This window comes from Chelmon rostratus, chromosome 19, assembly GCF_017976325.1.
Source record: "Chelmon rostratus isolate fCheRos1 chromosome 19, fCheRos1.pri, whole genome shotgun sequence".
NCBI classification, from domain to species: domain Eukaryota; kingdom Metazoa; phylum Chordata; class Actinopteri; order Chaetodontiformes; family Chaetodontidae; genus Chelmon; species Chelmon rostratus.
The window spans coordinates 17390667-17403495 of record NC_055676.1 but is presented as its reverse complement, the minus strand read 5'-3'; the positions used below and the strand labels follow the sequence as shown (position 1 = coordinate 17403495).

Sequence of the window (12829 nt, the reverse complement as noted above, 5' to 3'; positions counted from 1 at the left end):
GCCATAAATAGTATAAATAAGTAGAACTAGTTCATTCATCAAGCTCTGGAGACCAGGCCAGTGCAGAACAGCAAGGCCATCAATGCATATCTGAATGCATTGTTCATTTAGTGATGTTCTCACCTTGTTCTCTCTCTCTCTCTTTCTGTGCAGCTGGAGGACGTGGGGGATGTAATTGAAAAGATCCGTATTGGCCATGACAATCGCGGGGTCAACCCAGGCTGGCATCTGGACAGAGTGGAGATCAGACGTTTGCTCAGAAAGGGAAAGGTACTGTCTGCAGAGGTGGAGGAGTATTCAGATGCTTGAAGTAGCAAGACTGCAAAATAAAAACACTCTATCACAAGTACCTGCCTTGTAAATGTTGGGTTAATGTGTATATTATTAGCAAAATGTACAGAAAGAGTCAAAAGTCAAAAGTCAATTTGTTCCACATTAGAACAGCAAAGAAGATAAAGCAGCTTCACCATGTATAGTTTTGACTCCAAACTACTGGACAACCAGTAATCCAGAACCAGCAGAGGTCTGCAAGGTTTGCACTGGGTCATGAGATCTGATAAGTATCCTGGACCTAAACCATTCAGTGATTTAGATTTATTTAGATTATAATACATTTGCCTTTTCCAACATTTTGCTACTCACATCTACTGGAAACACACACGCACTATTTTTGGTCAGTAGGTGGAGATGTTGTCTTCACAGATAGATGAGAGTAATCCAGCACTGTCACATACTGAGGCGAGGCTCAGACAAGGACAAGACACTATGTTCCCTGATTCCTAACAGGCACAAACACACATATTAGATCATGGATATGTTTTAGCCATGTTCCCCTCCCCCCTGTCCCTCTGTAGGGTTCAGAGACTGTCATCTTCCCATGTGAACGCTGGCTCGCCAAGTCAGAGGATGATGGAGAAACAGTGAGAGAGCTGGTGCCCTCTGACATCATCACTGAGAAACTTTCACGAGACGGAAACCTGAAAGTCACTGAAGTCGAGGTGGAAGATGCTCTGGAGAGTATGTTATCACACACAGAAAAAACAACAAATTCAGCAAACACCCACAAACATGCAGGATTTGTCTCTCTGTTGTGTTCTTTCTGAACATTATTTTCAAAACTAGAGACAATTTTCCCTGAATGCGTCTCTGTTATGTAACAGTGTCATCAAAGCAGGGGTTGGAAAATTGCTCTCTTTCCACTCTATATTCTGCCAATAGCCTTAAAACCGATCCCCTTGTGCTTGTCTGTGATCATGGTCCCTGCTACAGCTCACATATACAAAGTGTCAGTGATGACGGGTGATGTGTATGGAGCCGGCACCGACGCCAAAGTCTTCCTCACCATTTACGGGGACCTGGGGGACACTGGAGAGAGGAAACTCAGCAAGTCGGAGACAAACAGCAACAAGTTTGAACGGGGATCTGTAAGAAAACACACATTTCGTGACCATTTTTCACCACTTGTATTTTTCAGTCTGGATAACTTAATTACAGAAAAAGCACAAACACATAATCACACTGTCACATTTTATGTCCCCAGGTGGATAAGTTCACTATAGAGGCTGTCGACCTCGGACAGGTTTTCAAGATAAAAATTCGCCATGATAACAGCATGGTGAGCGCAGACTGGTACCTAGACCAGGTGGAGGTGGTGGACGAGGACACGGAAGAGGTCTTTCTTTTCTTATGCGAACGTTGGCTGTCCAGGAAGAGGGAGGACCGACGCATTGAGAGAGTCTTCTATGTCAAGGTAGGTGTGATTGTGTGTAGAGGTGCCTTACGATCATATGAACAAATGGCAAGAGAGACTAAATCCGGTTGCTCTGGATAATCCACAAACCTCATTTTAAACATTTGTAATTAGATCAGCTTTCCACTGACATATAGTCCCTGTGGCAGCTGCTCACAGTGAAGTGAGCTGATTTTGAGTTTTTCAGATGTAAATTTTCAAAGCTCTGAGGACAGCAAATTAAATTTTACCTTCGCTTTATTGCGTTTTCAGAGGCAAATATATGGAAATCTCCACATTAAACTGCATGCAGCTATCTGCATGGCAACACTAGGGGTGTATATGTCTTTTCATAATTTGGGTGACCTGAACCTTACAGTACAATTAGACAGCATAATGTTTTATTGCATACATTGCTGCCATAGAAATGAATGGTAATGAATATTATAACACTAAATCTTTAAACTCATACATCAAACGTAGACTAGGTGTGTCTCTATGGATCTTAGCATGTATCTGTGTTGGTGTGTTTGTCTATGTCATCGTGTGTGTTGTGTTCTCTCAGGGTTATGAAGGAGTTAGAGAAAGCCTAAACAGTAAGAAGAACTCAGCCCTGACTGTGAAGAGTGTTGACAGTAATATGAACAAAAAGAGCAAAAAGAAGAAGGAAGAAGAAATTGAGCTCCCAAGTAAGAAAAATCAAGAATCTTCAGCACTGGATGTCTGATTCATCCTCTCTGCTCTGTGAATGTTTATCATTAATATTCTAACACAGACATCTTTACATAATCTCTCCCTCTCATGAATGAATAAGTGTTGTGCTCTTCCTGTGCAGTCATACCATACCACATCACCATCTGCACTGGACTGGAGCGCGATGCGAGCACCACCAGCAGGGCTTATGTGATCATTATCGGGGCCAATCAAACCCAGACAGAGAGGTTGTGGCTGGACCTGCTGGATGGGAGGCAGGGCTTCGAGGCCGGCTCTCTGGAGAGCTTTGAGTCCCACGGTTCAGACGTGGGGGAGATCAAAAAGGTCGAGGTGAGGGAGGGGGGGAAAGCTTTTAGAGCTTCAGTGAAGATCTTGCACTCTCGTGCATCCACGCACACACACATGAAAGCAGAAAAATACACCCACATTGTTTGAAATGATGATGTTTCTCTCCCTCCCTGCAGCTCGGCCATGATGGGGCCACTCCTGAGAGCTGCTGGCTGGTTGATGAGCTGTCTGTTGCTGTGCCAACCAAAGGGGTCAAATATATCTTTGCTTGCAAGTGCTGGCTGGCCAAAGATCGAGGAGACGGTTTGACTTCTAGAGTATTCAATGTGCTGGATGCAGAGGCCATTTCCATCTCCCAGAAGGTATGTAAATGTGAGCATATTGACTTAAAGCATATAACATGCTTAAGCATAGAACATATAATCACAGTTTAAGCAAATTACCACAACAGACTACTGTCACTGATGAAGCCAATGGAAGTATTTCCATTAAAGCAAATTGTGTATCTAAATTAAAATTAGATCCAACGATACCAGAACTGATTTTTTATTAAACTGTCACCCCTTTGAATCTTGATTAAACATTAATAAGCCAATCAATATTTTCAAATTGTTTAATTCTCCTGGTTTGGATGGAATTTCAAGACATTTGAGTGCATTAAAAGTATAATTGGCAGCATTATTGCTATAGATGTGATTTATTGAAGACAGTGGTTTTGACATTGTTAGATGAGATTATATTTGAATAAGTAGCTGCAATTGTCCCTAGTGTGTGTGTTTTATCATAGTTCCCTTAGTTGTGTTTCTCTTTGTATTTAATAAATTTAATTATTTGAACCAAGCGCCCTCGAGTCTGCATCTGGGTTCTAACCACAGCTCCCATAGTTCCCCTAAGTTCCCCATAAAGTCTCCACTCCGTGACAGCATTTTTTTTTTTTTTTTTAAAGGTAGTACTGCTTCTGGGAGATGGGTACAAAATTTGAAGATAATACAATGAATAAAATGTCTAATGTTTCCATGTCAGATTATTTACGAGGTGACCGTAGTAACAGGAGATGTGCAGAATGCAGGAACAGACACCCTTATCTACATGTCTGTGTTTGGAGCCAATGGCAGCACAGAGGAGATGCTGCTGCAGAAGAATGAGGACAGGTAGCCAAACATGGACATCAGAAATAATATAAGATAAAGAGACTCTTTCTTTGCGCTGCAGGTTATAAACTTTGTGTTCTTTGCTTGGCGGATAACAGGTTTGAGCGCGGTCAGGAGGACACTTTCAACATGGAGATCGATGATATTGCCCCACTGAAGAAAATGAGGCTTCGTATTGATGGTTCTGGCAGTCGACCTGACTGGTTTCTGGATCAGGTCAGCTCACCTGAGTACTACTGCATGCTTAAAAGTTGTAACTCTGGGACTGTGTAAGAAGAATCGAGCTTATCAGACCTCTGTAGCTTGTTCCTCATCTCTGCTTGAGGCTACATAAGCTGCTGCAAGCAAAACACACTGAACCCGCAGCAGCTGAGTTGCATGAAGGTAATGTAGGTGGCAGTAAAGAAGAACAATGCATAGAACAAGATGATATCTCTGGCTCAGCTCTATTGATTTTGACTGTTTAAAAACAGTCCATCAGTATTCTGGCAATTTTATATGAGTGCAATTCTAAATTGGCTAAGTAACCTAGAACCAAGAGAGATAGACACGTGTTCATGTTAACATGAGATCAGCTTAAATCTTTAAGCATGTTCAAGTCTCCAGAATGAGCTGATCATGCATTGTGCACAGGTTCCCTTCCTCTCTTTTGAAGAGCTAATTAATTATCAAGAAGAAGCAGCAGATCTCATCCATAAAACATATAACCAGGAGCATAAAAAGACAGTACAGTAACTGCTAGCCTCTTCCAAAATCAATAGTACAAAGCCGTCACAGGTTGTGTTTTTACCCTGGCGCTGTATGCTGTAGGTCACAGGATCATCAATCTATTATATCACACAGACAGATACACACACACACATTTATCCCCGCCTGCAGGAGAATGGTCAATGATTCACCCACCCACACAGACACATACACACACTCTTACACAGCAGGGCCCAGAGTTCCTGGAGTGAGCATATTGACCCATTTTATTCACCATGCTGTTGTTTCTGTCATCACGGACACACACACACGCACACGCGCACACACACACACACACACACACACACACACACACACACAAACAATAATGAGAGCTGTGTGTTTCTGTATTCAGTAGAGAGAGAAAGACAACATTTCATTTTAAATTTCCTCTTAGTGTGAATTGATGTGTGCAAATATCACACATTTTTAATGCACAGTCCAGCAATTTAATCGACCGCATTAATATACATAGTTTCCCAAAACGGTTCAGTACTTTTTCTCTTCGGCTGACCCTGTGAGGACAACATCACTGCTCACCTCCAAATTCAGTCTGATGTCTCAAGCCAAATGCTTTGATGAAATAGAACACATTTCCTATGCAAATGTCTTCTCTGGTAAAGGCACCATGCCTGCAGAGCAGCAGAGCAGTCAGGAACAATACCAAGCCCTGTCCGTCCGTGCCTGGGACTCAGCGGCTGCGAACATCTCCTTGACTTGACCCTGCACAGAGCCTTGTGTGTTCAGCATCACAAGCAGATGTGCTGCCTTTATGGATTGCTGGGTCTGTGTATTGAAATGGGCACAACAGTGCACCGGGCGGACTGCCAGCATAGTAATCTGCTGAAATAAATATGCAGAGTGGAGAGTGTGGCTGCCTGGGCCGAGTCTTTGCCTAGTAATGAAATGTTTCCCAGACTAGTGACAGACATTTTGGAAGAGGAAGAGTTTGTGTACACACCGGTAACACATTGCTGTCCATAATATGATAATGGATGACATAGCTACTTATTCACATACTGATCTTGTTTTTAGCCATGCTACTGGCCAGTCCATCGCTTTGATTTATACTGAATTATCTCAACAACTATTTGATGGACTGACGTGAAATTTTGTACATTAATGGTCCCCAGAGGTTGAATCTCACTGACTTTGGCAATCCACTGACTTTTCATCTCGCACCACCATCAGCTTCACATTTGTGAAATGTCTCTGGATTGCCATGAAATCTGGCACATGCATTCGTGTCCCCCTCAGAATGAATTGTAATGCCTTTGTTGATGCCTTAACTTTTCCTGTAGCACCATCATCAGGTCAAATTGTTTACTTGTGCAGTACTTTGGTTTACGTTTTGCGTGCTAAATTCAAAAGTGAGTATGGTAAACGTTATAAAAGCTGAAAACGAGTGTTAGCATTGCCATTGTGAGCATATTAGCATGCTGACAGTAGCATTAAGCACAAGGCAGCACTGTGACTAAGTTACAACCTCACAGACCTCGCTCTATGAGTCATTATACAGGAATTGATGGTTTAAGCTCTTTCCCTCACTGGTTGGATATTCTTGATAGCAGTCGATTCATATTTATTGCATAAAAGCTGACGTGACTTAATCTTTGCAATATGTAATATCAGTAACTATGATTGTTACGTCTAAGTTAGAAAAAGTGTGCATTCATACTCCTATATTACACTCCAGTGAATCATAAAAATCAATGTCAGGGTTCTGAATGACATTTAGAGGAAGTGTGACATCATATTTGAAGAGCTAACTCTTTGCATCCAGGTGATCATGCGTAACCTGACCACAGAGGAGGTGTCTGTGTTCACCTACGGGGAGTGGCTATCCAGGATGCGTGGACCCAAGAGAACCATGATCTGCGAGATGGCTGCTGTTGTGGACGAGGAGATGATGGTGGAGCTCACCACCTATATCATCCAGGTTAAAACAAGTGATATTGCAGGTACGCCTTCAGCACAGTCAGAGAGCTTTTTCTTTCACTTTCCCTGTTAACTTAGTACATGGTGGTGATTGCAAACATCTATATGAAGCTTTGGGTAAAACTTGTGTATGTCATCAGACACACTGTATAACAGAATTATTTTGGCTTGTGGCCCCATAACAAAGTTTTATCTTCTTGTAACTTTTCATCACAGGTTGAACATGTCAGTGTTTCTTGTTTTGTTTTTATTAATCAGTAATTCACAAGTAAAAAGCAAAGACTAGAAAAAAATCTGAACATATCAGCAGAAATTTTGTCCAGCATTTACACCGGAAAAAGAAGGGGGCCAAGGATTGATCTTTGGGGAGCACCTTTTATGTTAACATTCAGATCAGACCAGTGTGGCCCAGGTGTATTAAACAGATTATTAGTCATACCAACATTATCCATCCATCCATCCATCCATCCATCTTTTCATGTCTGGGTCAGGTCAGGTGAGTGAGCAGCTCAGACGTCCTCTTTCATCTGTAGAATCCTCCAGCCCCTCCTGGGGGATCCTGAAGGACTCAAAGGTCACATGAAAGACTTCATCTGTCAAGTGTGTTTTTGGTCCACTATGATGTCATCACCTCAGTGTTCATTGTTTTCTGAACTCCTGCCCTGTAATGCCAAATCAGTGCTACATGCTGTACAGGCTAATGCTGTACAGGCTATTTATGTCTGTAACCTCATTATTTCACATCACTGTCCAAAGCTCAAGGCTGAGTAAGATTGATATGTTACATTGAACCTCATTCTCATTTGACCTGCCCTTGTCCAGAGGATTGTGTTTTCCAGGAAACAAAAAGTGGAATAATTTCTGTTAGACTGAAACATTGTAATGAAAGAAATCCTCCTCAGAATCCCTCCATGCGGCTTTGCTCCCTCTTTTCTTCATGCAGTATTTTCTGTAGCTCAGTAGTGCTGCTGATCAATACGATAGTGTGGTGAGAAGGCTGAGCCGACTTCAAAGGACTGTTCTCTGCCCTTGGCAGTTACTGGAGGCTAAAATGTAGTTCTGAACCACCACTGAGGCTCTGGGAGGAATAATGAGGCTGGCTGGCAGACACACGCACACACATACAGGCAAACACATGCACAGAACATTACATAGGCAATGCTATGCATGAGGTAATGGTCTGCTTTGGGATCATTGTGGAGGTGATTTTCATGTACAACCCCAATTCCAGAAAAATTGAGACGCTGTGTAAAACACATTGCTAATCTTTTTGAGATATATTTAATTGAAAACAAACAGTACAAAGACAAAGACAATATAATTAATGTATGACCTCATCAACTTAATTGATTTTTGTAAATATCTGCTTATTCTGAATTTGATGCAGCAACATGTTTCAAACAAGTTGGGACAGGAGCAACAAAAGACCTGTTTTCACAGGCAAACAGGTTGATTGGTAACAGGTGATAGTGTCGTGATATGAAAGGAGCATCCTGGAAAAGCTCAGTCGTTCACAAGCAAGGATGGAGCGAGGTTCACCACATTTGGATTCTTTGGAATCAGTGTTGTATGGTATGACAATTAATTGAATGTCAAGTAAGTGCTTGTGCGTATAGGAGGTATATGAAAAGAAAATAATAATGTAAAGATAGCGGCGACACAAAATGCAGTTCTTAAGTAACTTTAAAAATATCTGAATTTCTAATGTTGTAAATACCTTCATTGCTCATTAAAACCACAAGGCTGTGGTCAGATTCATAGCCCAGTGTAAAGACACGTGTAGAAAGAGGACACTGAAAACATGCTGCAGACTGAATGAGGTTTGTGTTCACCATTGCCTTGTACACACTCAGTGTCCACCCCACTGTAATGAAATAATAAAGCACAGCGGGATTATAGATGTGCTCTCTGAGTCAGAGAATGCAGCTTTCTCTGCTGCTCATTTTATTCCATGCACTGCACAGTGTACTTGGTTGTTGGCTGTCAGTGTGTTTCCTCAGGGCTTTGCGATCTCAGTATTTATTTCAACAAATAATTCAACAAAGCCTTTCAATGGTTGAGATGCTTTGCAGTTTAAAATACCTACAACAAAGTGCAAGTACTTCTACATTTATAATCACAGCACTCAAAACTGCTCACAGACAAGGTCAAGTGCATTTTTTATAGTTTGTATGAGCTTCATGTTGTTGTAATTTCTAAGATATGATTAGAAATGCCATTAAATTGATGCATTTGAAAACAAACTATGCTGTTTTCTACATAAAAATTGATTTCATTTGGTGGTTGCTAATTTATGTTTCCAAGGTGTAACTTTATGTCCTATATTAAAGCACATTGATACAGTATATTGGCAAGCTCACAGTTTGTCACATTGTTCTCTGTTTAATCCAATCCAGTGTTTTTGTGTTTAGAAACTTGAAACAGGACATCGAGGGAAGCAGAAATCCCGATTAATTTTTCTAAATGGGCAACTCTCTGCTGTCTCCTCAGTGGCAGGCACCGATGCCAACGTGTGGATCATCATTTTTGGAGAGAACGGAGACTCAGGGACGCTGGCATTGAAAGAAAGCAGCAAGTCCAACAAGTTTGAGCGCAAGCAGGTGGACACATTTCGCTTCTCTGATATCCTCAGCCTCGGAGAGCTTTCCAAAGTACGAGTCTGGCACGACAACACAGGTCAGCCACTCAGATGTACAGTCTGCATGGTGGGCTGATTAAATCTGCACCTCCTAACTGTCATGGTGAAAAGTGCTGTATAGTTTGCTTACTAAAACTTAAGTTATGATCGCACAACCTTACCTAAATCTAACCACTGTTAGTTAGACATCAGGGGAGATGCCTGAGTCACCGCTTGTCTGACTTTGATGAAACCTGGATAGTTGATGGCTTAATGGTGCAGCTGTCCACGGTTAACTACTGCTACATCACTGTCTGGCTTTGAAGAAACCTGAAGCGCTGATGCAGCTTTTTACTCACTGGCCTGAAAGATTGCTGCATCACTCATGCTTCATCATTCTTGACAACATTTTTTACTTACTGTCTTGTTTGCTTCCTGATCCCATTACACTCAGGTCTTGCTCCAGGATGGCACTTGGAGTATATTGACGTGAAGGATGAGCTCATGGACAAAACATTTCGTTTCCCATGTGACCGCTGGCTTGCCAAGAATGACGATGACGGACAGATAATGAGAGAACTGGCCTGTGCTAACAACGACTACTTAGACCTCAACGAGAAGACGAGTAAGGCCAGAACATACAGCACATTTATATGTTAAAATTTCAATCCTGGTTGATTTGAGGACACCTGCAGTTACCATAGTAACGGCAAGTGCAGTTTAATACTACAGGTCCCCAAATTATAGAAGTAGCGTTAGCCACTCAGTCAGAATTTTAACAGAAGTGCAGCTGGTGTATCGGTTTGCAGTGCAGCCAGACAAACTGATCATGATCAACTGTGATCTGATTTCGTACCACAAGCTGTGTGGGTAGTTTGCACATTAAATGCATTTTTTGATGGGTGATCACAGTAAGCGCTAACGTAACGAACCTAACAAATACATTGTTTCCTGTGGCTTCTTCACGGTAAGTGCCACCCTGTGTTTTGCTGCGCTTTTAATGTCAAGGCGCAACAATCGGACGGTGTGTTTGCGTTAGCAGTAACTTAAAGTTACAGTGCGAGAGAGAACAAAGAGACTGACATCAATGAGACAAAGTTACGCTGGATTATGTGCTGCATCATTTCCAGCGCAGGAATGGCGAACTAACACTGAAAACTACAACACTGAGAGATAAGTAATGAATGTAAATGGTTATTGCTGATAAATGCTGACCATAAATCATGAAAGTCCTTCTAACTTTTAATCATCCAATATATTTTTGTGCTATGACATCCATGTGTGTGCTGCATATTTTGTGTGGCAGTGATGCAGTGCAGGACATGTCTGTTTGAGGACAACTGAAACAATTTACTTTGACTGTCCATGTTTTCTCCCTGAAAGAGTACGAAATTTGTATCACAACTGGAGACACAGATGAAGCTGAAACCAAAGAAAATGCCTGGATCGTACTTGAAGGGAAGAAGGGCCGGTCAAAAGAATTTGTAATGGAGAACTCCTCAAAGAAGAAGAGGTTCTTGCGGTAGGTTTTTGGTGCGAGAGCGATTCAAAGAGTCTTGTTTGCATGAAAAAGCTTCAAGAAATGTGTTTTCTCTCCCTCTAATTCTCGCTTTACACTTACTATGATAATCCCACCAGCACCAAGTACTTGAGCTCAGACGCCCAACGCTGCAAACCTGCTATCACGACATTACACCATCCTCTAGAAAATCACACTGAACAAATTGTCTGACATGAATTTAAAGTATGTGGACAAATTAAAGCTACTCACTCTCACATGCTTATTTCCCTCTCGTTTTAGGGGAAATGTTGACAGGTTTGAGTTCTCGTCCAAGAACCTGGGTGACATTGCTGGTATCTGCCTGGGCCACACTCCCAAAGATGGAAAGAAAGTGAGGGGGGAGGCTTACTGGCATGTGGAGGAGGTCGTCGTCACGGAGAGGGAACTGGGAAACAAGTAAGACATCGGTTGCTGCTCAGTGACCCACATCTACATCCAGTCATTCTTTCTTTTTGGTAACAAATTAAATTCTTTCTTCTCTGTATCTTCACCACCAGGTACATCTTCATTTGTAATGCCCTCATCCCACTCTCCCCAAAGAGGGATGATTTCTTGACCTTCGAGTGCACAAAGGCCATCGAGAGCTTCGCCAGTAAAGCTCGAAGCCTGGTGCCCGTCAAGTACGAGATCATCGTCATCACGGGTGATGAGAAGGGAGCAGGCACTGATGCCAATGTTTTCATCACTATCTATGGCTCCAATGGAGATTCAGGCCGTCGGCAACTGCGGCAGAAGTTTCGCAACCTTTTCGAACGTGAGCAGACGGACCGTTTCCTGCTGGAAATGCTGGACATGGGAGAGCTGCAGAAAGTTCGGGTGGAGCACGACAACTCGGGTCTGAGCCCTGGCTGGCTGCTGGATCGCGTGGAAGTCACTAACACAGCCAATGGCGTCACTACTATCTTCCTCTGTGGGAAGTGGCTGGACATTAAGAGGGCTGACCGGCAGATCGCCAGGGTTCTCCACCCGAAATACTAGAAAAAGTATTATTCATAAAAATTCCCATTGCAGAGTGATCTCCCCTCATGTTAAAGCAATGACCAAAGAGATTCTGCTTTGGCAAGTTTTATATCTCAGGAACTGAGAGATTTTTACAATCATAGTTTATTTTTTATGATATTATAGTTCATTATTTAATACAACTTGGGAATATAGCCTGCAATGAAATACTGTGACAATACCCTCTTAGGTCAGGAAACTGAATGTGCCATTCTTTATAAATTTCATATGTCAGGGATGGTTTGCTCAGTTGCTTTGTTATAATGGAGGTTTTGTAAAAGATTAAACTCTTTTGTGATACTCAGAATCACAGTGTTCAACCTGTGTGACTCTCAAAGATTTAGCAGCTCATTATTGGCTCTGCAGTTCATTGCAGCTCTATGGAGTGTGTTAGCATCTCTTAACTCACTGTCGAGGTTTTTACAGCCTGCAATTTTACCGCCTTAATTTCACCATCTCGTCAATTGGTTTCGAGCAGCAGGCAGCAGTTTTCAGTAGAAAAGCTCTGATAAACTCACTGTACACTACCTGCAGGCAGACAAAGTGTGTGACTAGCTGGTTTTAGCTGCTAAAGAGCAGATTTTTCCCTCAGAACAGATGAGAAACAGAGCTGAAAGGAGTGTTGATAACCACTGCAAAAACTCAGCTCTCAAAAACAAGAAAAGCAGAAAGAATATGGGAAAAGCAGGACAATCCGCAGCATGTTAAAAATAGTGCAGCCAGAATAAAAACATGAACCAGAAAGAATATTAAGATAATTAGGACAACAAAGCTTAAAATAAATGAAATGTTCTTAACATAAAAACTGCCTGGTAAGAAGATATATCTCATCAAACAAAAACAAACATGTATTTTTTGATTTAAGATATTTTGTCTCACTTAGATTTCAGCTTTTGTAGTTAGGTTACTAGAAAAACAACTCCAAATGAATGCTAATTGGCTCTGTGCCTGCTGGGTATGTAAGAAGGCTAACATGTTAGCTTTAGCACATTTATAAGGAAATAACGTCAATTTTGGGTTTGCAGCTTGTTTTGCTGCCCCCAAGTGTCCAGAAATGTTCCTTCAATTATTACTGCTTTAAAGTC

At 41.8% G+C, this 12829-nt stretch overlaps 1 protein-coding gene across 1 annotated transcript in view; it reads left to right on the top strand.

Annotated features, from left to right (window-relative positions):
• Positions 1-11723, top strand: part of LOC121623290 (lipoxygenase homology domain-containing protein 1) — a 28446-nt gene extending 16723 nt beyond the window's left edge. The window contains exons 27-41 of the mRNA XM_041960532.1: positions 154-270; positions 855-1017; positions 1270-1424; positions 1541-1750; positions 2295-2418; positions 2565-2773; positions 2908-3093; positions 3755-3882; positions 3981-4098; positions 6413-6590; positions 9058-9243; positions 9639-9809; positions 10568-10706; positions 10986-11141; positions 11243-11723. Of these exons, the coding sequence (XP_041816466.1) occupies positions 154-270; positions 855-1017; positions 1270-1424; positions 1541-1750; positions 2295-2418; positions 2565-2773; positions 2908-3093; positions 3755-3882; positions 3981-4098; positions 6413-6590; positions 9058-9243; positions 9639-9809; positions 10568-10706; positions 10986-11141; positions 11243-11723 (2721 nt within the window). The remainder of the gene's footprint in view (positions 1-153; positions 271-854; positions 1018-1269; positions 1425-1540; positions 1751-2294; positions 2419-2564; positions 2774-2907; positions 3094-3754; positions 3883-3980; positions 4099-6412; positions 6591-9057; positions 9244-9638; positions 9810-10567; positions 10707-10985; positions 11142-11242) is intronic.
• The last annotated feature ends 1106 nt before the right edge of the window (positions 11724-12829 follow it).